This window comes from Myotis nattereri (assembly GCF_964212035.1).
Source record: "Myotis nattereri genome assembly, chromosome: 6".
NCBI lineage: Eukaryota > Metazoa > Chordata > Mammalia > Chiroptera > Vespertilionidae > Myotis > Myotis nattereri.
The window spans coordinates 44,311,974-44,339,457 of NC_138081.1; the positions used below are offsets into that span (position 1 = coordinate 44,311,974).

Sequence of the window (27,484 nt, forward strand, 5' to 3'; positions counted from 1 at the left end):
TGCGAAGTTCACACTCACATTCAAGGGTCAACTGTATAAACACAGAACTTTATTATGAAAAGAGTATATGATGATTACCTTTTTTCCTGGCTTGATTTGAGGTGAGAATGGATCTCAAATTTTTGCTTTTCATCATGTCCTTTGAAGTTTTCTTTTCAAGAGTAGAAGTCTTGCATGGTGAACTGGGTTTTCCATAGCCCGAGCTCCTAACTGACGCATATACACCACTCTGGGGTTTTCTTTTAGCTAAAGGAGGTGCATTTCTGGCCTTCTTGTATGGTACCTCTTTACCAATTACAGCCCCTTCTCCAGAACTGAGTTGAGGTCTAAAAGTCTGCATATAACAAGTACAAATTCTTTAGTACTTAAATGAATTTCAACTATAGTTGAAAATGAAGAGTTAACAGATGGCAAAATCATAGTGATTACTAAATAACATAGTTTGCTGAAGGAAACCACTATATTAAAATTCCCTAAGTCCAGGTCATCAGAATTTTAGTATTTTGCAGCACATCTTTAAAGTTGGGAGTAAAACAAAGCAAAATAATACGAAATAAGCCTGCCAGAAAGCAATATATGTAATTTTGAGAATTAACACAGAGGGGAATGAGAAGAAGATATTTTGAAATGGCAAATTTTATTTACTTTTTCCTCCAGATTTCTCAAGATAAAAAAAAAGAAATTTAATACACTGCCTAATTCTACACACAAAATGGGAGATAGTTTATGATAAACACATAATTCCAAATTACAAAATAAAATACTGGGATCATGAAACTGTAAATCAGAGTAAATCAAGGACACAGGAAAAAGGAACAATGATATACAAGTTTCTCAAAGGTTTCTGATAGCATTGATATGAAATGCCAACTTAACCTACTTTTGCAGAACAGACTACTGGAAAGATTGAATGAAAAGCACTAAAATGATGAATAAACTTTATTTTATTATGCTACTCAAATACTGAACTATGCTTACTAAAAAAAAAAAAAAAAAAAAAAAAAAAATTAATCAAAGGATGGCCTTTAAAAGAAAGCTAATGCCTTAGAGGTACTTTGAATTTGGGGACTGCAGGCTGTTGTAATAAATATTGCTCACAAATATCCAGGATCTATGTGGAGGTTGGTAAGTAATCAATCCCACAAACTTAAGAAGTACTTATGTATTAAGAACACTTATATAATTTTATATAACTTCATTTATCAATATGTCAAATTAATTTAAATTATAAACACTTACTTTCTTTATTTTGTCTTCCTGAGGTAACACTGAAGGAGCAACAGATATTTTTTTCCGCAAAATGTCAAGGTACATTTTATCTATACATTCTTCTGTAGTATTTACTCTTGGGCAGCAATTTTCTATACTTTCATTTGTTGTCTTTTGCAAAACCACATTCTCTTCATTTTTGTTAAATAATTGGTTCACATTTTGTGGTTCTTGAGACACATTTGGCTTCATCTTAAAGGGTAAGGGGCTTATGACTTCAGTTTCTTTACTATCAGCCTGTTTTTTATAGCTGTAAAACAAAACAGGACACAGAGGACACATACTCTATGACTCCTCAAATATCAGTTTTATTAATACACACACACTATATATTTATATACACACACATTTAATATGCATAATTATTCAAATTAGGTAATTAATATTAAATACATTATTTACAATTCTGGTCAACAGGGCATACTCACATAGTATCGTATAATAGTTCTGAATTTCAAATAATAATGTTAAGGCAGTATAAGGGAATACATGAATGACTCTGAGGCCTATTTCAAAGGAAAGCCAAGCCAAACAAGACTAAGATTGCTTTTGTATAAGAAAAAATAAAATATGAACTTTTTATAATATATCGTTTACCTATACCTTATAATTTCAACATGCATTTGTGGCAGAAAAAGCATTTTATATATGTCTAGAAGAAACTAAAGAAGTAATCATAATTTATGCCAATGAGGTATAGAATATAAATATTTAAAGGCATACATTTCATCACAGTATAGGAAAATTTTTAAAGTAAAACAAAGTCACGAGGATTTTGAAATAAAGTCATTTCTGTGGTTTAAAACAGTTAAATGCAATCTAACATTTCAGACCATTAGATTTAAAAAATACGGAAAATATCCCTTGAAATTTCTAAATGTTGTTAAAGATCAGCATATTATGGGGACTCCAAGAATATGGATATTGTGAGCTCAGCTTCTGGCTGAGCAGCGCTCCCCCTGTGGGAGCACACTGACCACCAGGGGGCAGCTCCTGCGTTGAGCATTTGCACTCTGGTGGTCAGTGCACGTCATAGCAACCAGTCATTCCACTGTTTGGCCAACTTGCATATTATGCTTTTATAATATAGGACTAGAGGCCGGATGCACAAAATCTGTGCAAGGGGCTTGGCCCTTGCAGTCGCGGCAGCTTGCCTCTCAGCCCTCACAGCCACGACGGCTTGCCTTGGCCTTCACAACCACTGTGGCTGCCTCAGCCCTCCCAGCCCCAGCTTCACCTGGAAGGTCGTCCAGAAGGTCGTTCGGCTGTCTGGTCTAATTAGCATATTACACTTTTATTATTATAGACTAGAGGCCTGGTGCACAAAAATTTGTGCACTCAGGGGGGGTCCCTCAGCCCGGCCTATGCCCTCTTGCAGTGTGGGACCCCTCGGAGGATGACCACCGTCTGGCTTAGGGGCTGCTAGCTCCTAACCCCTCTGCCTGCCTGCCTGATCACCCCTAACTGCCTCTGCCTGCGGTCCTGATTGCCCCTACCTTGCCCCCCTACTGGCCTGATCAACCCTAACTTGCTCCCCAGACAGCCTGATCGCGCCTAACCACCTCTGTCTTGGCTCCAGGCCTAAGCCACAGTCTGGCCTCCCTCTGCAGGAGGTGACCTGGTGGATCAGGGGAAGGCGCTGCCCCCATTACCCCACTGCTGCTGCCACTGTCAGCCTGAGCCTGGGCCCTTCGCAGTCACCTGAGGCTTCCTGAGCCTCAGCCCTCACAGCCACTGCGGCTTTGTCCGCAAGGTCATCCAGAAGACGTCCGTCCTAATTAGCATATTACCCTTTTAATAGTATAGATGGTAGTTCTTCATTAAGAGCAGAATGATGGAAAATGGCCTAATTAAGGAAAATCCCCATTTGAAAGGTGTGTGTGCGCGCATACGTGCGGGGTTGGGGGTGGTGTCTTCAAAAGGTCTCTCCAGTGGATTTCAATTTGCTAATGATTACTGTATTTTCCTTTCTGAATGGGAGTACTTGTTGCAATTCACCATTATATATATCAATGGTAGGAGTGAGGCAGTTATAACTTGCCTTTTTAAATCACTGGTTATTAGACAATCAGGAGCCACATTCAAATTTGATGGAAAGGACTACACTTTACCTGGAAATCCTGGCCTTTTTGAGGGATACAGTCCTGAATGGGACTCTGAGCTGCCTGCTATGGGAGAGAGTTAAGTGGGTCTGTGTATGAAGAAGAGTGAAATAGAAATTTGTCTATTGGAAGGATATATTCTGGTTGATTCTGCCTAGATGCCTATCAAGCTCATTTATTTTTCTCTCTGGGTATACAAGCAAATCGCATTTCCCAGACCTCTTGGATCTTGTTAGCTAAATATGCTAGGTCTTATCAATAGAATGTGAGCTAAAGCAGTGGAATACTGTTGTGTTGAGGCATAAAAGTATGCGACACCATTCTTTTTCTTTCCTTATCAACTGGTTGGATGAGGCCATGATAACTGTAAAACCATGTGTTTATGACAGAAGAGGCCTGAGTCCCTAAATGACTGTGTGTAGCAGAGTCCCACTCTGACCCCACTCCCACTGACACTCATGAGATTATGATGTAAGCGAGAAATAAACTCTGATGATGCTAAGCTAAAAAATTTCAAGGATTATCTGTTACAGCAACTAGGATTATGTACCCTAGAGTTTACTAAAGAATTTTTGGATATGTGTACTAAAGTTTATACTACTAAAATTTCTACAATTATTATTATGCCTTTAAGGTAAATATACTTGTCTTTGACTTTTAAACACAAATGTAATAATCTATATTTTAGAATTCACATTACTAAAATGCCAACAAAGACACAAGATACAGAAAATCTCTTCAGTAACACTAACATATCCCCAAACGATACTGGTGAGTAAGCACAATATGTCTTTTAAAAGTAAGTAGCACTGAAGATCAGTGGAAGAATACTAGACTTAGCATGCAAGTAGATGGGTTTTAGTGTAAGTTTCACTGTATCATTTTTGCTCAACTAGTATAAATGTAGAAACAAGGCCAAGAAATCACTGCAAGTGGATTTCCATTACAAGGGGCTCCAAATGTGTCTATTAAAACATAAATGAATGAATGGATGACAGACTTTTCAGACATATTTCATGGACATCACAGATCTGATCATGTAAGTGGTTAAACACGTGGACTTCCTGTGTATCCTTTAAAGCTTATTGTTCTTACTTGTGAAATGAAGATAATAATGGAATAAACTTCATGGAGTTGCTCTAAGATTAAATAAAATAGTGTATGTAAAGAATTTTGCATAGTACTTGGTCCACAGTGAATATATGATAAAAATGCTGGATGTTATTGTTATCATCATCATCATCATCATCATCCAGTTGTTGTGAGAGCTCCATGACTGAAGTGACTTTATTGTAGTCTCATCACTTGAATGATGGGGATTAAGGATGCCTGTCCTACTTCTTATAAAACCCCATGAGGCCCTACCCAGTTTGGCTTGGTGGATAGAGCGTTGGCCTGCGGACTGAAGGGTCCCAGGTTCGATTCTGGTCAAGGGCACATGCTCAGGTTGTGTGGCTCAATCCCCGGTGGGGGTTGTGCAGGAGGCAGCCAATCAATGATTCTCTCTCATCATTGATGTTTCTATCTCTCTCTCTTCTTTCCTCTCTGAAATCAATAAAAATATATTTTAAAAAAATTAAAACCACATGAGATAATGAATCTGACACTCTAAGTCAGTGGTTCTCAACCTTCTGGCCCTTTAAATACAGTTCCTCATGTTGTGACCCAACCATAAAATTATTTTCATTGCTACTTCATAACTGTAGTGTTGCTACTGTTATGAATCGTAATGTAAATATCTGATATGCAGGATGGTCTTAGGTGACCCCTGTGAAAGGGTCGTTCAACCACCAAAAGGGTCGCGACCCACAGGTTGAGAACCACTGCAAGTGATACACAAATGCAAAGCTGTTTCATGATGAGGTTATTGTGATGTGCTATTCTGTATCAGAGCTGGAGCATTTTCTCCAAGTCCACTTCTCTTGTGCCCAAACTCATCCTCTGGAAGGATGGCCAGTCCTAATTACAAAACTAACTGGCTTATAAACAAGAAAAATCTATGACTCATCCTATATAATAAGGAGGTAATATGCAAATTGACCCTCATGCCCTCACAAGCAGGCTGCGTGGGGTGACCAGGCTGGCAGGGGGGTTAGTGAGGGACAAACAAATGACTAAACAAGTAGGCTGCATGGGGCGACTAGGCCAGCAGGGGTGGGGGGGGGGCAGTTAGGGGCAACCAGGACAGCAGAGGGGCACAGTTGGGGGTGACCAGGCCAGCAGTGGGGGCAGTAAGAGACGACCAGGCCAGTGTGAGGGGGTGCATTTGGGGATGACCAGGCCGGCAGGGGGGGGGCAGTTAGGGGCAATCAGGCCGGCACACAGAGGCAGTGAGGGGTGATCAAGCTGGCAGGGAGGGGCAGTTAGGGGCAACCAGGTAGGCAAGTGAGCAGTTAGGAGCCAGCAGTATCGGACTGGAGAGGGTGCAGACTGGGCTGAGGGGAACCCCCACCCTGCATGAATTTCGTGCACCGGGCCTCTAGTATACAGAATAACATTCATTTTCCATCCCTTCATTCAAAATCAACTGTCCCTGAGCTATTTAAAGCTGAAGAGATTATATTTTTCAGTAAAAAGCTTTAAGACTACATAATAGCATTTATCTATTATTTTCTTATTTTAGCACTAGGAGAATTTTGATGAACTAATTGAGTAAAAAGAAGAGAGTAGTGGCTCATAGGTAGATACATACAAGTTACACTTTAATCATTCACTAGGAATGATAATGTAGAACAAATGATTCCACAATTTTCCAGAGACAAAACAATAACCAATCAAATAACTTGCACAATCCAATGAAAAAAACACATACCTTATAGGTTGTAAATCCAAACCACTGATCCCAAAGGAATCTATTTTGATAGTTTTCATCAGCTCCTCTACTGTGGGCAGATCTAAGAGGGGAAAAAAGTTAAAATAGCAACCAAAAATGTTAGGTCATTTGCTTCATTTTATGTATCATACCAACAAAATTACTTTTTCTCTGATTGATATAGTTAACAAAATGACTCATACAAGAAGCCCATTGTAAACTTCCTTGTACCAAGACAACTTCCGTTGATAGTTATTATTTGAAATATATATAACTATATATTTAATGCATAGGCATACAAGTCTCAAATATATGTATCTGGGTAGAGCCACATACACTTTTATTTGCTAAATATGTATTTAGTTGATCCCTACTGTTCTCTATTTAAAAAATAACTTTAGTATATGTTCATGGAAAAGATTAAAAAATGTGAAAACAATTCAGTAATTTTGTAATTTGGTCAAAGCAGATTAGAAAGGAAACTGAAATTTTATCCCATGTTCAGCTCTAACTTTACAGTTAAATCACTGATTTCCAGATTTCATTTGAACAAACCCTTTAAATAAATCCAGAGATTGAGAAATAATCATTACGGCAAATTGTGTCTAAATTACACTAAATTGGAAACTGTTCAGAGAGGATCTTAAATAAGCTTTTACCAGATTCCGTAGTAGAAATGTTTTTGGAGGACTCTTCACTTTCTTGAGGATGACCTTTCTCTGAGTTCTTGACATTTTCCATGGCGGCAATCTCAATTCTTTGTTCATCAGAATTTCCCAAGGAATGGGCTATATGACAATAAGCCTGATGAAGAGCTTCAATATCACTATTGCTTTGTCCATAAGAAACACCTGTTAAAATGAATGTAATCTCCAGTATAATCCACAAAACATGAGAAATATGTAATACTAATGTCATCCCTTAATCTGTGAAGAATGGTGAACAAGGCATAGGACAACAATGACATTACAGAGTTACTAGTAAGTACAAAATTAGGTAATATGTAGGTAATGGCCTACCAGTATAAATCACAGCAGGCTCAATAACTCTTCAGAAAGTTGAGATGTGTCCTGACATGGTAACTATAAAATCTGACTCCACTAGTTAACTGCCCTCTCTTCCCACTACCCTTAATTCAAAATAGTTGAATAAAACTATTCCTAAATTTCCTAAAGTGGCCCAATCATCTCAGGATTTTGTCTCTCCCTTATCAATACCACTCTTTTAGCTTTCCTGTGTCACCAAGCAGTAGTCTGCATTTCTTCAACTGAAATTCACTCTTCTAACTTTGCAATTACATGGGTGTTTGCAATTCAGTGTGTGCCAACTTCCTGCAAAAGCTGCTATAATGAAAAACAATTTCCTAATGGCCAAATCCGGTCATCTTTAGTTCTCAACTCCGTGAGACATCTGACACTGTCCTTTTCCTGGGATCTGTCCTGCATCCCTTCTCCTTGTTCATCCCATCACTTTAATGGCTACTTTTCCATCTTTTAAGGTAAAATTAGAGGCCCGATACACAAAAATTCATGTAAGAGTAGGCCTTCCTTCTCCCCCAACTGCAGGCACCAGGTTCCCTCCACCACCTGGGACCCGGGATTCCCTCCTCCAGCCGCCGGCAGGCACCGCGACCCAGGTGGCTTTGCTCCAGCCCCGCCAGCAGGCACCCGGAACCTGGGCGGCTTCCCTCGGCCCTGGCTTCGTCCAGAAGGATGTCCGGAATGAAATCCGGTCGAATTAGCAAATAACCCCTTTTATTATTATAGATTACTAGAGGCCTGGTGCACAAAAATTTGTGCACTCGGGGGTGGGGGGTCCCTCAGCCCGGGCTGTGCCCTCTCGCAGTCTGGGACCCCTTGGGGGATGACCACCTGCTGGCTTAGGCCCGCTCCCTGGGGGACTGGGCCTAAGCTGGCAATCAGACATCCCTCTGGCAGCCCGGGAGCCCTTGGGGGTTGTCCACTTGCCAGTGGGGAGCAGGCCTAAGCTGCAGTCTGACATCCTTAGTGCTGCTGAGGAGGCGGGAGAGGTTCCCACCACCACTGCTGTGCTGGCAGCCATCAGCCTGGCTTGTGGCTGAGCAGAGCTCCCCCTGTGGGAGCACACTGACCACCAGGGGGCAGCTCCTGCATTGAGTGCCTGCCCCCTGGTGGTCAGTGTGTGTCATAGTGACCAGTCATTCCCAGTCTTTCTGCTGTTAGGGTCAGTTTGAATATTACCCTTTTATTATATAGGAAAGAGGCCTGGTGCACAGGTGGGGGCCAGCTGGTTTGCCCTGAAGGGTGTCCTGGATCAGGGTGGTGGTCCTGCTGGGTTGCCTGGCCAGCCTGGTGAGGGGCTGATGGCTGTTTGCAGGCTGGTCACACCCCCTTCAGGTTGGGGGTCCCCACTGGGGTGCCTGGCCAGTCTGGGTGAGGGGCTGAGTGCTGTTTTCAGGATGGCCAAGTCCCCCGGCAACGGAAGCTCCCAGCCTCTCCTTTTTTTTTTATTTATTCTGGGATTTGTTTACCTTCTATAATTGAAACTTTGCTGCCTTCAGTGGAGCTCAGAGCTGGCTGCGGCAGGCGGGAAGCTTGGCTCCCTCCATCACTGGAGCAACCAAGCCTCCTGCTTGCTCCAACTCCATGGCTGCTGGCCGCCATCTTGGTTGGGTTAATTTGCATATAGTCGCTCTGATTGGCTGATGGGCATGGCTTAAGGTACAGTCAATTTGCATGTTTGTCTTTTATTAGATTAGATTATAGATGGCTCATCTCAGGGCTCTATCTTTAGCCTTCTTTTTCAAACTACCTTCCTACTCTTCTTCCTTTATGCCTAACTTTCATCAAAACCCTTAGCTTCATCTATTACATATACGCTCATGATGCTCATATCTGTGTTATCCTTTTTTAAAAAAGGTTTTTTTGATTTTCAGAAAGAGAGAAAAGGAGAGGGAGAGAGAAACATCAATGTGAGAGTGAAACACTGATCAGCTGCCTCCTGCATTCCCTGACTGGGGATTGAGCCTGCAACACAGGCATGTAATCTGACTTGTAATCCAACTGGCAACCTTTTGGTGCACAGGATGACACCCAACCAACTGAGCCACACCAGCCAGTGCTGTCCCTATTTTTTTTACTGACTAAAGACATTTAGATTGTTCTGTAAGTCACATCTAACATATCCCCAACTGAATTTAATATATTCCCAAGTAAAATTTGTTTTGCTACCAGTATTTCCTATTTTAGCTAAGGGCATCACTAATCACCTAGTCATCTGAAATAGAACATGATGTCATTGTTCACTCTTCCTTCCTTGTTACCATTCTCCTCCTTCTCCCAACTGATAAATTCTGAAAAAAAGAATTCCAGGAACCTAATGAGAACAATGGTCTAATATTTCTATGAGTATTCTCTTACATTTTGTAACTTTCATTATTAACAGTGGAATTTTAAAAATTAGAGAAAAGAATAAGAATCATAGAAAAGTGGAAAAAGAGGAGAGACATGGGATGACCCATCTCCTTTTCTTTTGATACCCGTGATTAATTAATTAGTGCTTAAAAATACAACGGTATATGCAACCTCATCTTCCTCTATATAAACTTTAATTTGCATAGTATACAACTCTAAGGGGCTATTTTTAACTTTAAATGTAAGAGGCATCCAAATGCCACACAAAAGACTGTAAGAATGCCTTACAGTGGGTATCTTTCTAATGCTAAAGGTCACAACTGCTATTTGTATGAAGCATGCCCCCAATAAGTAATAGATTTGCTTTAAGAAATTAAAAACAGCCCTAGCTGGCTTGGCTCAGTGAATCCTGCGAACTAAAGAGTCCTGGGTTCGATTCCAATCTAGGGCACATGCCTGGGTTGCAGGCTTGATCCCCAGTAGGGGACGTGCAGGAGGCAGCCGATCAATGATTCTCTCTCATCATTGATATTTCTCTCTCTCTCTCTCTCCCTCACCCTTCCTCTCTGAAATCAATAAAAATATATTTTTAAAAATTAAAAACAAAAAGGAGAGATACTTAGAGCAGAACTGTGAACAGTTAAGTGGCAAGAGGCAGAGATTTTTAAATAGGACTTGAGGAAAAAGATCTTGCCTGTTAAGTAAGCCTAACTCTTCCCCTAGCCATGTTACACTGAGTAGCATGACTGAAGGAGAAAATTAATCTTTATGAAGAAAGGAAAAAAGGCACAGGTGTTTCTTTTCTCCTCTACAAAAATATCCTGAGTAGTTAAGTATCTGCTGATATATGTAAAAGAAATGACCCCAATGGTAAGTAGCACGGCAGTACTGAATGCTCATACCTAATTTATCAGGTGGGAGGTGTCAGAAAGAAGTTCAAGGCCTTAAAGCAACAGTAGAGCAAACATGCAGAAAAACAAATGACCTAAAAGTTACAAATTAAAAGTAGAGGATAGAGAGGTATAAGGTGCTGCTCAGGAAACAGCAGGGAGGGATACTTTTCTCCTAACTTTACCCAAGTGATATTAAAATATCTGAGTCATACAAGTTAACTTTTTTCATGCCCTTTATGAAAAAAGGCCTGACTAGTCTGCCTTTTACATTAAAAAGAGAGTATTCTATGTCGCTTATTTTAAATATTATTATTATTATATATTTTTATATAAAAAGCTTGTATTTTTCCACTTAAGAAAGTTGAGACAGGTTAAACGCTGAGTTACAGAGGCAAGCGTCAGATTGTGGAGCAATACTGTCACCTTGTGACTGCTCCGGTCATGCAGCCATAGCACAAAACGGTACTGCCTGAGGGACAAATGAAAACAAATGGAAGGCTAGATCTGGCCTGGTGTTAGGAAAAATTCAATAAAGCACAAGAATTACATCAATGTTATTTTAAAAAGATGATCTTTGACAATGCTGCACCTAATCTGAGCCTGCTTAATCCTAAAAGAATCATGGTAAAAACAAACAAACAAAAACAGAAACTCCACTGATCTTTTCAGTTCTTAACCCAAGTTCAGATACTGATTTGAAGATTTCAAGTGTATTTCTGAAGTACCAGGTAAATTCAATATCTCACAGCTAATCCGATTTATACTATAATGCTTTCAGGTTCTTTATTATAACTTGTACTATTAACCAACAGTTGATATAAATTATAATGATAACAACCACTGAGTTGCTATTACTTGTTGAATCTTAACAATGTACTATGCAACATACGTTATTACAGCTGACCATCACAAGGCCTAATTTTAAAGAAAAACAGGCTCAGAAGCATTAATTGTCCAGTGTCAACCAGGAGATAATTGGCAAGGATGAGAATAAGAATCAAAGGGTACATGACAATAAAGTCATACTCTACTATATTTCAGAAACTGACTCATCAAAATATTTCAGAGACTAGAATACTTAAGAAATAATACCAAAGCCCTAACTAGTTTGGCTCAGTGGATAGAGTGTCAGCCTGCGGACTGAAGGGTCCCAGGTTTGATTCCAGTCAAGGGCATGTTCCTTGGTTGCAGGCACATCCCCAATAGGGGGTGTGCAGGAGGCAGCTGATCGATGTTTCTCTCTCATCGATGTTTCTAACTCTCTATCCCTCTCCCTTTCTTACTGTAAAATATCAATAAAATATATTTTAAAAAAAGAGAAATAATACCAAAAAACTACAGCTTTATATAACTGCTTGGATCATGTCAAAAGAATTTTTACTTTTAGCAATACATTTTTTTTATTTTTGAGGTTTTGTTTTAATAACCTACAGCAGTGGTTTTCATATTGTATTTTATAAAATCATGGTATTTCAGGGAAAATCATGTGTTCCACAGATCTTTGGTTGAAATTTCATTTTTAAATGTGCTTTAAAACTTAAAAATTGTACAGGAAGCTAATCTAAACACTCAAATGTGCCACTTATGTAACTGTAGTACTTTGAAGACCATCAGAGTCAGAACTTTGCCTCTTGCTTTGTTTTCATGCATATCTTAGAACAAAGTTTTTCTGGCCATACTGTACATACATGACCCTATAACAGAGATGGCGAACCTATGACACGTGTGTCAGAGGTGACATGCGAACTCATTTTTTTGGTTGATTTTTGTTAAATGGCATTTAAATATATAAAATAAATATCAAAAATATAAATCTTTGTTTTACTATGGTTGCAAATATCAAAAAAATTTCTGTATGTGACATGGCACCAGAGTTAAGTTAGGGTTTTTCAAAATGCTGACATGCCGAGCTCAAAAGTTTCGCCATCACTGCCCTATAATGTATCACTGATTAGAAAAACTATAGCTCTACACTGGTCTTTTAAAAGAATTCATGTCTGCTTACTGAAAACTCTGCAAGTGGATCTACTATCACAGCACTTAAGTGAAATGAACTTAAATAAACAGCAGTAAGACTGAGGAACATGCTTTTGTCATAGCAGAATACTCAGGTATTAACAAGTAAATGAGTAACTTGTCTTGATGGGAAAATTCTATTGTAGTTTTTGACTTTTATATATTTTAAAATGGAAATGGGTGAAACAAGTAAAATAGTGGTGACTCTTAACAGTGACTAGAAAAAAAGAAGTCTGAGTAGACTTTGTAGTTTGGGTCATGATCTGGTTGCTGATTACATGGGTGTTTCAGTATTTGAAAATTCATTAAGTTGCACTATTATGACACACTAGAGGCCCAGTGCACGAATTCATGCACCAGTGGGGTCCCTCAGCCTGCCCTGTGGGATCGGGCCAAAACTGGCTCTCCAACATTCCCCTGAGGGGTGCCGGATTGCGAGGGAATGCAGGCCAGGCCGCGGGACCCCACTGATGCATGACTGGGGCCGGGGAGGGACCGTGGGAGGGCTCCAGGGCATGTCTGGCCCATCTCACTCAGTCCCAATTGGCTAGACCCCAGCAGCAAGCTAACCTACTGGACGGAGTGTCTGCTCCCTGGTGGTCAGTGTACATCATAGCGAGCGGTTGAGCAGCCTTAGCATATCATTAGCATATTACGCTTTGATTGGTTGAATGGCCAACCAGTCAACAGGACACTTAGCATATTAGGCTTTTATTATATAGGATGTTATACTAGTAGGTATATTATACTTTCTTATAGATATACTATATTTCTATTAAGGAAGAAAAGAATTAAAAATAAAATTCAAGTAGATATTTGGAGTTGGGTTAGTGATTTATCAATTCTATTGCTCTTGTTTTCCAAGTGTTTAGATTGGTTTACTTGACCATACTGGTCAACTGAATCTTGAAAAGCAAGCTGATTAAAAAGTTCCCATTTGTAACTATTTATATAGTAAGTCAAGAATATTTTTGCATTATACAACAAAAACAAAATATACTAACATATTAAATCTGATGGTGATATGAAAATATAACAAATATCTATAAACTTACGATTTCAAAAGTTTCAAAGGAGCATTTTGTTTTATCTTTACTTGTAAATGTTATAAACGTAAACATTTATGTTTATACTGACAAAATACCATTTTTATCTACATAGAGTATACATAAGATTTCATTTGGAGATAGATAGGATTCCACTGCTTTAAACAAGTTTACAAAGACAATGTCCTAAAGATCTTTCCAAACTTAAGTCTAGATGGTCCTAGGCATCTCAAAATTTTGGGATGTGATCCAGCTTTTTCCTACACAAAGGGAACTATATAAAATCACAATAACACTGAAGTTTTATTTCTCCTATACATGGCAAATTTAACTGAATACCCTGGACAGGGACAAAAAAGTTAGTATTTACTCACTGTGCTACACATTGTATGAACAGCACTCACTTATTAATAAGCATTTACTTAAAAACATATTTTATTTGGCTGTCTAGCATTAGGTGTCACCATTAGCAAGTTCAGATTACTGAAGTTGTTAAATATGGTAGAAAATATGAGATTTTAAATTTTATTGTCAATAGTAGAGGCTTGGTGCACGAATTCATGCATGGGTAGGGGTCCCTCGAACTGGCTGGTGACAGAGGCCTATCAGCAGGCCAGCCAGCCAGGGGAGAGGGAGACAGACCCTGGGAAGTTGTCCAGCTGGGGGGTGAGGGGCCAGGGAAGGTTGGCTGTGGGAGTGCCCTGACCACCAGGGAGCAGCTCCTGCATTGAGCGTCTGTCCCCTGGTGGTCGTGCACGTTATAGCGACTGGTCGACTGGTCGTTCTGGTCATTCGGTCGTAATGGTCACTTATGCTTTTATATATATAGACAGTTATTATATAGTTATTATGTATTATGTATAAATGAAGTCAATTAGTCATAAAATATTACACATTTAGAAAATACTGAGTTTTCAAACATTTTTACCTGTTCCTGTCATTTCATTGTCAGTTATTTCGGGCAGAACCTTTGGCATAGTAGTTGCTTTATCTTGTTCATCAAGGTTGACCTCTGCAACAGAATCGAATGAATCAAGCAGCACCACTGGAACAATATACAAAAAAAGTTATTAGGAAAATAAAGAAATTTGCATGGTCCCTTTAAGAAAGTATTTTAATCATAGGCAGTCCATATAAAAACAAAGATATTTACACATAAAGAATATAATCAGGTATCTATTATAAGCAAGCATGGTTTTCTCCTTATGTATAAAAGAGTAAGTTTACATTAACATACATACCTATGCTTACATACAGGCCTAATGTACATTTATATGTGGAAGGTAAAGGGCCTGAGAAAAATAAAATACCCCAACTTTGTTGAGGTATACCTGACACTTGACAATGTGATATATTTATACTTTATGAAATATTTACCGCAAGGAAGCAAATTAACATCCACCACCTTGAATAGCTATTTAGCTGTTATATGTGGTGAGAACACTTGAGATCTCCCCTCTTAGCAAATTTCAAGTACATAATACACTACTGTTAACTACAGTTACACACTAATCTCTTGAACTTTTTATCTTGCATTAACTAAAACTTTGCATCCCTTATCCAACATCTTCCTATATCCTGCTCTTCCAGCGCCTGGTAACCATTATTCTATCCTCCCTATGATTTTGGCATTTTTAGATTCCACATATGAGATCATGTAGTATTTGTGTTTCTGTGTCTGCCTTACTTCACTTAACTAAATGTCCTCCATGTTCATCCATGTTATTCAAATGGCAGAATTTACTGTTTTTTTACAAGGCTAAATATATATTATTATTTAAGTATTTAATCCATTTCACATTGATTTTTGTACATGTTGTGGATAGGGGTCTTCTGTATGTGGCCATTTTCCAAATGCCATTTATCGGAGTGACTATTCTTTCCTGTGTATTCTTGGTCAAAAATTGACCATTTATACTTAGGTCTATTTCTGGACACTCTATCCTGTTCAATTGACTTATGTGTGTTTTTAATACTAATAGCATGCTGTTCTGATTACTACAGCTCTTTAACAGTTTGAAATGTTAAGTAGAAGGACATGTGATTCCTCCACTTTTGTTCTTTCGCAAGACTGAGTTGGCTATTTGGATCTTTTGTGGTCCCATATGAATTTTAAGATTGTTTTTGAAAAATGTCATTGGAATTTTGATAGGGAATGTACTCTATTTGTAGTTTATTTTGGGTAGTGTGGACATTAAAACAATACGAATTCTTCTAATCATGTACATGTAATAAATTTCCATTTACTGTGTCTGCTTCAATTTCTTCGATATTTTGTAGTTTTCAGTGTACATATTTGTTACTTCCTTGGTTAAATTTATTCTTAAGTGTTTTATTCTTTTGAATGTAATTTTAAATGGAAATATTTTCTTTTCATGATGTTTCTCTGATTTTGGTATCAAGGTGATCTCGGTGTCATAAAATGAATTTCAACGTATTCCTTTCTGTTCTTTGAAAGATTTTTAAAAAATTGGTATTGATTCTTTGAACATTTGGTAAATATAGCAATGAATCAATCCAGTCCTGGGCTTTTATAAAAAATAAATTTTCTTAAATATAACAAGGATTCAAGATAGGGAGAAGAGACATATTATTGAGACAATCTGTGAATGTTAATTCATTGGAGATATTAAAAAAACAAGTACAGCCATGACTGGTTTGGCTCAGTGGATAGAGCGACGGCCTGTGGACTCAAGGGTCCCGGGTTCGATTCCAGTGAAGGGCATGTACCTTGGTTGCGGGCACATCCCCATTGGGGAGTGTGCAGGAGGCAGCTGATCGATGTTTCTCTCTTATCGACATTTCTAACTCTCTATCCCTCTCCCTTCCTCTCTGTAAAAAATCAATAAAATATATTTTTAAAAAAACATAAGTACAAATAGTGGTTTATTCAGAATTATTTAGATGAAATGCTGAACAATTTTTTGCCGACTAAAACGTAAGTATACACAATATTTACCATTGGCCAGCATGCCAGTTTTCTCTTCTTCCTAAATTAAAGGTAGAAAAGAATTGTATCATTTAAAACCAGCGTTATGTAAAATGATAATGGAAATAGTAACAAAATTTGAAAGCCAGCGCTCTACTCCATTATGAAAAGATCAGGAAATATTCTTTCTAGGTTTATCACCTTCAGTCAAACGATAATTCTGGGGAGTGTAGCTATTCGAGAAATTACAGAAGTTTCTTCAGAATCTTGGCAATTATCAGTAATCCTATCTAATAGACAAACATGGTAATTGACTGTACCTTCGCTACGCCTCCCATTGGCTAATCAGCACAATATGCAAATTAACCACCAACAAAAATGGCAGCTAATTTGCATACTGCAGGCAGGGCGGGACAGCGCCATCCCGGGGCAGCCGGGCAGGGCAGCAGCAATTGGCCGGCCCGCCCAGGCATCCCATGTGCGACCCGACCCAGGGCGGCCGGGCGGGGAAGTAGCGATCAGCCGGCCCACCCGGACGTCCCGTGTACGACTTGTCCGGGGCGTCCCGTGCGCGACCCGACCCAGGGTGGCAACCCAAGCCCTGGAACGGCCCTTCCATGTGCGCGACCTGGGGAGGCGGGGCAGGCACCGAGGGATCGGGACTGCCATCTGCCACCTGGGGAGCAGGCCTAAGCCAGCAGGTGGTTATCTCCCGAGGTTTCCCAGACTGTGAGAGAGCACAAGTGGGGCTGAGGGTCACCCCCCCACTCCCCCTCCCCCGCCAGTGCACAAATTTTTGTGCACCGGGCCTCTAGTTAATTTATAAAAGCCTTGTTTAAAGTATCCAGATGCCCTCTGCTCATCCACTTTGCTCAGAAATTCTTTTTTTAACTCCAGGATAACATGAATACCTCATATAAGAGTCTTTCTAATATAACATCAGCATTTCCCCCTTACTGTTAAAAATTAATGATTAAATATAACTTGTACTCATGGTTTCATCTACATTTTGAGAGAAAATTTTCAAAAAGGTAGGCCACCAAATGGTAACATAATTGAAATTCATCAATATTATAGGATCCCTTAGAATAAGTTTTCTAATTAGTGTCACCTATATTCTCCACTCAGATAGGCAGTATGTAGGATTATCTATATATACTAGAGGCCTGATGCACAAAATTCATGCAAGAGTAAGCCATCCTTCCCCCGGGCTGCCGGCACCGGCTTCTCTCTGGCACCTAGAACCCAGGCTTCCTTCCAGCCACCAGCAGAAAGTCGGGATCCAGGCTTTCCTCTGGCAGCCGACAGGCACCCAGGACTGGGGCTTCCCTTGCAGCCCCGGCTTTATCCAGAAGGCTGTCCAGAAGGACATCTGGTCTTATTAGCATATTACGCTTTTATTAGTATAGATAAAAGCCAAGCAACTGCAATGATGGAACAACCAGAACAACCAGTCACTATGATGGGCACTGCAGCAACCAACCAGCCCCACTGGGGCCTTATGGGCCCCCCTAACCTCTCACAGCCCCTCCCCCTGGCCTGCTCCGCCCCCGATCAGCCCCCCCACCCCCATTGTGGACAGGGCCTGCCAGCCAACCACTCACAGCCTCTACCCCCCACTGGCCCGCCCCAATCAGCCCCCATCAGGGCGGGCTGGCCAAACCCCACCAGTGTATGAATTTGTGCACTGGGCCTCTAGTCTTATTATAACAGAGCTTTATTACCTTCCTATTTTTTTAAATATATTTTATTGATTTTTTACAGAGATGAAGGGAGAGGGACAGAGAGTTCAAAACATCGATAAGAGAGAAACATTGATCAGCTGCCTCCTGTACACTCCCCACTGGGTATGTGCCCACAACCAAGGTACATGTCCCTGACTGGAATTGAACCTGGGACCCTTGAGTCCGCAGGCCGACGCTCTATCCACTGAGCCAAACTGGTTAGGGCACCTTCCTATTTTGATCCTTACCCAGGCAACTCTCTCCTAGGTTTCCACATTTAGGTTAACACATTTTAATGAAGGCTATCCTTCCTTAATATAGCACACCACTACTGATGTGCCGTCTACTGATCTATTTATTTTTCATAAAATATTATAATTGCCATATTCCAAGTATAAACCCCATTACATTTCTAAGGATACTCATCAGATCTCTTTAATTTGGGGGTATTTCTAAGGTCACCTGGGTTTTTCCACCCAAGTTACATGATACAGACACTCAAAGGCAAATTACTAGGTTAGAGTAAGATAATTTTCTTAAGAAAATAATATTTATTAAAACCTAAAAGTGTTCCTTACTTCTTTTTAGATAGTTAATGGCTTCACACATGTTCAAAACATCTAGTCCTAACACGTAGTCCCAAAAGAGACTGTGTTCAGATCAAGACCAACATAATAATAATTGTCCTACTGGTTACTATTAGATAGGTCAAGGATAAGTTTTATCAGATAGGCAATATGCTGCAGTACCCTTAACTAGGTTAAAAACTGAAAAATGAGACAGAGTACAGCAATGTTGAATGTGAAGAGAATAATTTATGATCGCAGACACTAATGTTACTACTAGCATAAATCCTAAGGAGGGGTATTTATTGTATTCACAAGGACAAGACCTACCAAAGGAAAGTGTAATTTATTATGTCTGCTTAAAATTTGACTTGAGATTTTAATTAAGTTTTCAACTTCTAAAGCTTAAGTTAAGGAAATTACTTGCCAAAAGATACCCTTAAGAATATTACCAACTGCCATGATATTTCATTAAGATTTACACCACACTGACATCCTGAGTTAAGGAAATGTCTGTATGTTAAGAGACCTATAACTTTACAACAATAAGCAAGACTATAAAGAACTGATCTTGCATCCCTGCGTGTGTGTGCTTCTTCTCAGCTGGTCTGCCCTAAAACCCCCCACTCAGCCTTAGTCCCCCACTCAGCCCGTTTCCTCTCCAACAAGATGAAAGAAACTATCATGAACCAAGAGAAACTTGCCAAACTGCAGGCACAAGTACACATTGGTGGGAAAGGAACTGCTCGTAGAAAGAAGGTGGTTCACAGCACACGATACAGCAGATGATAAAAAAAAACTTCAGTTCTCCTTAAAGAAGTTAGGGGTAAACAGTATCTCTGGTATTGAAGAGATAAATATGTTTATAAACTAAGGAACAGTGATCCACTTTAACAACCCTAAAGTTCAGGCATCTCTGGCAGCGAACACTTTCACCATTACAGGCCATGCTGAGATAAAGCAGCTGACAGAAATGCTATTAGCATCTCAAACCAGCTTGGTGCAGGCAGTCTGACTAGTTTAAGGAGACTGGCTGAAGCTCTGCCCAAACAATCTGTGGATGGAAACACGCCATTGCTACTGGAGAGGATGAGGATGATGAAGTTCCAGATCTTGTGGAGAATTTCGATGAGGCTTCCAATAATGAAGCAAACTGAATTGAGTCAACTTCTGAAGAAGATAAACTTAAAGAAGTTTCTGGGAGCTGGTATTTTCTATTATGACTGCTTTTTCAAATTTTGTTTATGGATCTGATAAAATCTAGATCTCTAATATTTTTTTAGCCCAACGCCCCTGGACATAGCAGCTCTTTTCAGTTTTTGCTTATACATAAATCATTCTTTGCAGCTAATTAAGCTGAAGAAGCTTGGGAATAAAGTTTGAAACAGGTTAATAAAGTTCTCTGCCTAGTATAGTTTTATTTTTTATTTCATTGACACTGATTCATACACAGAAAGCAAAGTTGTTTGTAGAAAGCTAATCATGGCATATAATATGACATAATCTTTGATGGAATTTTATTAAAGATTTAACTGGTAGAATCATGTAATAACAAAGAAACAAACAACAAACAAACAAAAAAGACTATAAAGAACTCCATATTTCGAACTCTCCAAATAATAACAGCTAAAGTGATAAATTATGAAGTTATAAATTTTGAAGTTTCAAAATTGTCAAATAGATAATTGATATGTACCTGTTTGGGTGCACTTATTTTTTCTGATTTGGAATTTTCTTTGGAATTTGTTTCTTCATCTTTAGTAGTCAAAGGTCCATCAATATCCTCCTCATCTTCAAAATCATCACTGTAATTTTCTGAAGAAAAAAATTTTAAAAAATATAAGGATCACATAAAAAAAATCAATTTCCAGGAAGTGACTGATTTCAAAAGGAAGAATTCCACATAAGAATAATTTATTGAAATATTGACATAAATATAAATTAACAGATTTTTTTGCAAAGATTTAATAATTCAATTTTTAAGACTGTCTTAATTTTATTCCATTTTTTGTCCTTTCAAGTACTTTTATTTTTAATCTTTGATAGTGTTAACTGACTAAAAGTATGTAGAGCTACCCAAGATTTTATATCATCTTTAAAACAAATTTTAATATTTGTTTTTTAAAGACAAAAATCTCAAATTGCTTACTTATAAAAGCCAGCACTTTTGTAAAATGTTGACTCATAAAAGCATGGCTTTTGCTTTTTTTTAAAAAAAAGTGTCTTTTAAATTGATTTTCGAGAGAGGAAGGGGGAGAAAGCGAAACATCGATGTGAGAAACATCCATCAGCTGGCAACTATGTGCCCCCTACCAGGGATCGAACCCACAACCCAGACATGTGCCCTGCTTGGATTGGTGCATGGGACTATGTGCAACCAACTAAGCCACACAGGCTAGGGCTATTCATTTTTTAAGTTGATTGATTTTTTTGGTATCTATAGGTATCTCTACTATAAGCTTTAAATGCTACTCATGAGAGGTCTATCTCTGATACTTCCCTGAGGAAATAATGGCCTATATGACCTTCACTGTTTCCCAACACTGGGCACTTCTCAGCTAAAAGTCCAAATTATATCTCAATGACTTTGCAGCAGATGGGAAGGGTGTGTCCATGTTAACATGATTCCATCAGACTATTTATTGAGAAGACAAGGCAGGGATGATTTGGCCAGGATCTATTCAACAATTTGTAACTTGTTTATAGCTCTTATGAAGAATTGACTGAGACCTACAGGCTGTAAAGCGTAATAACCTTTACAGGGTAGAATCAACCATTCTAGAAGAAAATGCAATCTTACTTTTAGTTCAAAAGATAGATCACATTCAGAAACAGGATGGCCTGATGGGAGAAAGACTGCATGAGGTACTAGAATCTGCTTTTGGAAAGACTGTCCTTCAGTCTTCTTTTAGAAAGGAGGAGACAACTTAAATGTAGCTATAAATAGAAGTGTGGGAATAAACTTGAGAGGGCTTGGAAATTAAACAGAGATGCTTCCACTGAGATCTGCCTACAGAAACATTTCCACTTTAGTTCATAAGGAATATGAGGTTGGAACAGCATGGTATTATAACCTAGACAGATAAGCTAGGTTACCTGGTTAGCATCTGTATTTCGAAGTTGAGAAGCTCACCTTTGTTTCTCCACCATTTGAGAAAAAACAGTGGGATTTTTAAATATCAGTAGACACAATTAAATTCAGTTATTGAGAAATTACTCTGTATTAGACATTGTTCTAGGTTCTAGGACCAATATGAAAATGATGAAGATTCTAATATTCTAGGTAGGAAGCACCAAATTTTAAGTAACCTAAGAGATTAAATTTGTTTAAAAAGAGATGATGTACAAGGAGGGGGGAGACAATGAACTTAGACAACTACTTGGGATTTGGGAACTACTTCCAATCAATGGAAGGGAATGTAGTATTTATGGGATTACAAACAGGTAGTATAAGAAACAGTGCAAGTAATATAACACTTAAGAGCGCAACCAGGAGCCAGTAGTCTTGGACTCACTACCTAGTTCTACTACTATCAGCTATAGAACTGTCAGCAATTGTAAAATATTGTTTGAAAGTAGACTCTAATAAGATAAAGCTGCATATTGTGAATCTTAGGGCAATTAAGACAAAAAATACAGCAAAAATAGGTATAACCAGCCAAATGAAGGGATAATGGAATACTATAAATACTCAATCCAACAAAATGCAAGACAAAAAAACCACAAATAAACCAAATAAAAAAAAAGATGGAAAGATACAAAAACAAATAGCAATACAGTAAATAATCAATCCAAGAAATATATTTTTATAAAGTGTAAAAACACTTGAATTAAAAGTCAGAGATTGTCCGATTGGATAAAAAAAGCAAAACCCAGCTATATGGTATCTATAAGAAAATCATTTTAAAACACAGATACATTAAAAGTCAGTAGATGGAAAAAGATGTACTGCCACAATCAAGCTTTAAAGGTATTTGTCTTGGCTCCACAGGTTTCCCTGCTACTAGCACAAAACTCCTTTTTTCTGTCTTCCCAACTGGTCCACAGCCCACTCCCAACAAATAAGGCAGCGGTGGACTTTTAACAACTTCCTGGTGGCTCAGGTTACAACACAAGCAATTCGCTCTACCTGTTTGAAGCTCTTTCCAAGACAATATGATTTCTCTTTAATTATTTTTTTCTTACCAATATCTTTATTAAAAGCTATATTATCTTTTCAAATACTGTAAACTTTAAACCAATGAAATTACCTGCCAGTTCAAGTTTTGACTCATTCTCATGTTTATCTTCGGTTAGTTCTATATTAGCTTGATTACTAGAAAAAAATATTTATTTAATTTAGTATTACATGTTAATAATACATTTCCATGAAATCCTTCGTGTATATTTTTTAAAACCTCTAATATTATGTATTTCTTCTCAAGTTCTATCAAAAGCAAAAAACTTGGGAGCTATAAGCAAAACATTTTGAAAATAACATTTCCTTACAGCTTAATTGTAGCTGACAAAATAATACAAAGGAAAACATGCCATAATTTTTAACTCTATACATAAATTTGTGCATTTACATGTCTCAGGCTCCAGATGTCCTTTTTACACTAAAGATTAGGACTTGACAAGTTATGAGAACCACTGAAGTCTACAAGGAGGCCAGGAAAAAAATACCATAGTCATTTACATGCTAACAAGCAACTTACTCCTGAAATAGCAGCTAAACAGGAGTCTTACCAAGCTCATGGCCAGTCAAACCCATGGCCAGTGGGCCTCATGCCTCATTTAAACCCGCCAGCCACGAGTTTGACATGCTTGCAAGAAAAACTCAGCAAGGTAACAGAGAAGCTGGAGCAAGTCTGAATTGCACTGGATATATTAGTTCAGATATGCTTTTTTTCAAACCCAGGAATCAGTTCCACCTTTTTCAGTCCATCAGTCCTGTTGCCAGTGAGATTAAAAGGTCCAAAAAATTGTAAAACTACTAGAGGCCCAATGCATAAAATTCTGCAAGGGCCTCTACTGCGGTGGCCCCGCCCGCTGTGGCTTTGTCTGGAAGGACATCTGGTCTAATTAGCATTTAACTCTTTTATTATTAGAGATATTAGTAATAACGGAAAATAATTTTGCATTTCAATACTGTGCTGCACTCTGACTAGTCTGTTTTAGAGCAAAAATATCAGTAGTTAAGAATTTTGTTAAGAAATCAGAAAAAAAGTTAAATATTGCAAAGGGGCAAAATCCTGTGACTAATAAACCTATACAGGCTTAATCTATGTTGTCACTAAGGCAATCACCATGGGTCTGCATGTTCCTGATGGGTATGCCAAGAATGCAAGGCATGAAACCCCCCTTTCCTAGTCATTTCTCAGGGTTGTGTTGGCCGTGAGCAACCTTGAGAGATGAACCAATGTTTCTGCCCAAAGAGAAGGCTTGTTTCCACTTTACTATAAAGCAGTAGATTCTCTAAGCTCAGTGACAGGTCCTCTCCTGTAAAGTAACCCGCGTGTGCCGACAGCCATCATGGACCCTTTGTGTTGCCCTGTGGGCCGTGTGGGGCATAGGGAACTGAGGCAAATAAATTTGGCACTCAGGTACTGAACTGATTCTGTTGAAATAAAGCCTTTATTTTTGAGAAATAAAGCCCTTTGTTTCTGACCCAGAAATCTTGTCAGCATTCATAAAACTGGCAGGCTAACTTGTTAACGTCCAAGTAGGGTAACAATCTCAGAGCCCACACAGTACATGGTAGTCACTGCTTTGTCCACCATCTGTAAGAAACTAAGCCCCGTGAGGAAAGCAGGTACTAATAATTATAGTTTGGTGTTCTTCAAAATCTTAGAATTATAATCTGACTTTCACTTAAAATTAAAATATTAAATGATATATAAAACTGAGGAAATGAAAGATTCAGGTTTCACAAAGATCTTGAAAATGTCAAAAGTCTACCTTACTTACAGAGGACAAGCTCAGTCAACTAGCAGGATTTCCAGAATAAATGAGGTGTTCAAATAATCATTAGGGTCAAATATACACAAAGGTAGGACACAAACCCTGGTTTGTGTCTTTGCTCCCTGGTTCCCCAACCCGTTTCTGTTCCTTTCCCCTCTGAGTATCTAACAGCTACCTGAAGTCAGTTATTTACCTTATCTGTGGAAAATCACTTGGTAAGTTACCTTCCTAGTAAGGTCTTTCTGGCAATGTGCTGTTAGTCTCAGTAATATCTCAGGCATGACATTCAGATATCTGGAGGGAGAGTGGGCTCTCGAATACAAATCAATGTATTCTGTTCACATAAAAGAAAAACTCTGACCAACATAATAAACAGAGAATAGAGTTAAAAATAAGATTCTACTTTTGCCTGTTATAATACTTACCCATTTTAGTCCAAGTATATACCAGTCTTCCAAAAAGTTAGAAAAACACACACAAAAAAATCATTTAACGATTAGTTTATAATATAGTTACATTACCTATGTAAAGCTTTAAAATGTGTGGAGTCATTGGAATCCAATTCCTTATTTAATCTTGAATAATCAATGGAAGATGTTAACCCTTTCTCAAGTCTGGCAAAAAATTGCTCTTTTTCTTCTTTTTCTTCGAATGTGTCCAATCCCAATCCGAGAACACTATGATTGAGCTCAGAAACTACTCTTTCTAAATGAAGGCACAAATACATTTTATTAACATACAAAATTTTGATAAAATTAATTTTAGTGATGCATTTAACATTATATAGTAAAATTTTAAAAAATATAAAACATACTTTACTTAATCTTTCACCCAATATAGTATATTCATAATCAATAAGCATAGATGTATATTCATAATCAATAAGCAAGATTATAAGGCTTCTCTATAAGTGTAATTGTAAACTTTTTAGAAAGATATTAAATCTAAGTGCTTCAAGATTGTAATTTTTGTAAAAATTCTGATTATAAGCATAGTAACTAACCTATCAACTCATACGTCTCACATTTCTTACCATTTGTTTCTAAGCTGTCAATACTTAGGATAGAGGTCCCACTGCTCTTGAGAAACTGAATCCTCTCAGCAGACTCCTCTTCTATTTCCATAATAGGCTGAGAAGTCACCTTTGTTTTCAGATAGCTTACATTGGTTCCAAGCCGTCCTAGGGATGGGATTTAATATAACTGGATATTTATATTCAGGACATTGTTTTGACAACTATGCCAACACCATACTATTATACTAATTTTGTGGACAGAAGCTATAAAATAAATCTAATCTATTAAATAAAAATCCATCAAACCTAAAATTCACAAAAGAAAAATTACATTTGTTTGCAGTGTATCTTAAGAATATTTTAAAATTTTGCATTATGAGGGTGAAAAGAGCACAGCACTTTTATACAGTGCACCATGCTATTTTAAAGAACAGTATCTGCCCTATGTGAAGGAAGAGTAGTAAATAACCAGCTGAAATGGAAAAGGGAGACAATTCCAGGTAGAGGGAAGAGGTACAAAGGGTCAACAATGCGAGGGAACAGCCATATCAGAGGATGCAAAAAAGCCAGTGAAGGTGGGTCTAGACTAGAGAGTAAAGGTAAGTCAGGGTAGAAATAAGCCCAGAGCAGGAGCTGATGGTTAGACCATTCTCATCCTCAAAGGCCAGGAGTGAAATTTTCTCTTTATTCCAAAAGCAATAGAAAACAATGAAAAAGTTATGTAACATCAAAATTTCTTTATCCCAATGCTACACGTTTGTTGTAAAAAACTGATAGAGAAAATAGATATTACATGATAGAAATACGTATTAAGATTAGGAAAATATAACTTTTGCTTTGCAGGAAGCCTTAAGAAGTCACAAATTTTGTATGCAATTTCCTAATTAGTGTCCTCTTGGAAAGGGTTCAGAATCTATTTATTTTATGGCTTTAGGTGTGCATAATGGTTCCATAACTCAAATAACTTCCACAGCTGCAGAAAATCAAGAGACACGTCAAAGGAGAAAGTGCATGCCAAGGCTGGGGTGCTGTCTGTCTGGGTTTCACCTGGTTCCAATGCTGACGCAGGGATGTGACCCATGCTAACCGAGCTCACAAGAGACTACTATAACCGAAACCACGGTGCAACTGAGTTACTGGTAATGAAGAGGACACCAGCAGGAGGATTAGACGGTTTTACCCTCTAGGCCAGTGGTTCTCAACCTTCTGGCCCTTTAAAACAGTTTCTGATGTTGTGACCCAACCATAAAATTATTTTCGTTGCTACTTCATAACTGTAATGTTGCTACTGTTATGGATCGTAATGTAAATATCTGATATGCAGGATAGTCTTAGGCGACGCCTGTGAAAGGGTCGTTCGACCACCAAAAGGGTCGCGACCCACAAGTTGAGAACCGCTGCTCTAGGCAGAACATTTTGTCCTTATGGTAACTCAAAGAGAAAGCAAAATTATAAGGCTGGAGTTCTCAATGCTGACGTTTAATGGCATCTATCTAGGGTGGGTAATGGGTTCCTCTCCTCAAGAGGGTGTTGCCATCTCCCTCAGAAGCTTCTACACCTGGATGAGAGGAATCATCTAGTACTAAGAGTCACCTGGTACTCAGAACATACCATAAACTCTATTACAGTTTGTGACTTAACAGGGATCAGGTTATGCCCTTGGGTGGAGAAACTCTCTCCCTTGTGTGTAAAAGGACAATGTCAAAGTTTGTTTCTATTTATGTGTTTATTTATTAAATATGATTTTATTTATTTCAGAAAGAGGAAGGAAGAGGGA

The 27,484-nt window shown here is 38.5% G+C and overlaps 1 protein-coding gene and 1 pseudogene across 2 annotated transcripts in view; one reads left to right on the plus strand and one right to left on the minus strand.

Annotated features, from left to right (window-relative positions):
* CEP162 (centrosomal protein 162) overlaps positions 1-27,484 on the minus strand; it is a 75,859-nt gene that overhangs the window by 40,401 nt on the left and 7,974 nt on the right. The window contains exons 4-13 of the mRNA XM_081094085.1: positions 25,726-25,872; positions 25,214-25,397; positions 23,000-23,064; positions 20,446-20,564; positions 16,490-16,520; positions 14,459-14,575; positions 6,843-7,034; positions 6,184-6,265; positions 1,240-1,519; positions 79-334 (exon numbers count right to left, since the gene is read on the minus strand). Of these exons, the coding sequence (XP_080950211.1) occupies positions 79-334; positions 1,240-1,519; positions 6,184-6,265; positions 6,843-7,034; positions 14,459-14,575; positions 16,490-16,520; positions 20,446-20,564; positions 23,000-23,064; positions 25,214-25,397; positions 25,726-25,872 (1,473 nt within the window). The remainder of the gene's footprint in view (positions 1-78; positions 335-1,239; positions 1,520-6,183; positions 6,266-6,842; positions 7,035-14,458; positions 14,576-16,489; positions 16,521-20,445; positions 20,565-22,999; positions 23,065-25,213; positions 25,398-25,725; positions 25,873-27,484) is intronic.
* Positions 19,434-19,906, plus strand: LOC308521200 (transcription factor BTF3-like; annotated as a pseudogene). The gene is made up of 2 exons: positions 19,434-19,497; positions 19,625-19,906. The product of its transcript is annotated as a transcription factor BTF3-like (transcript).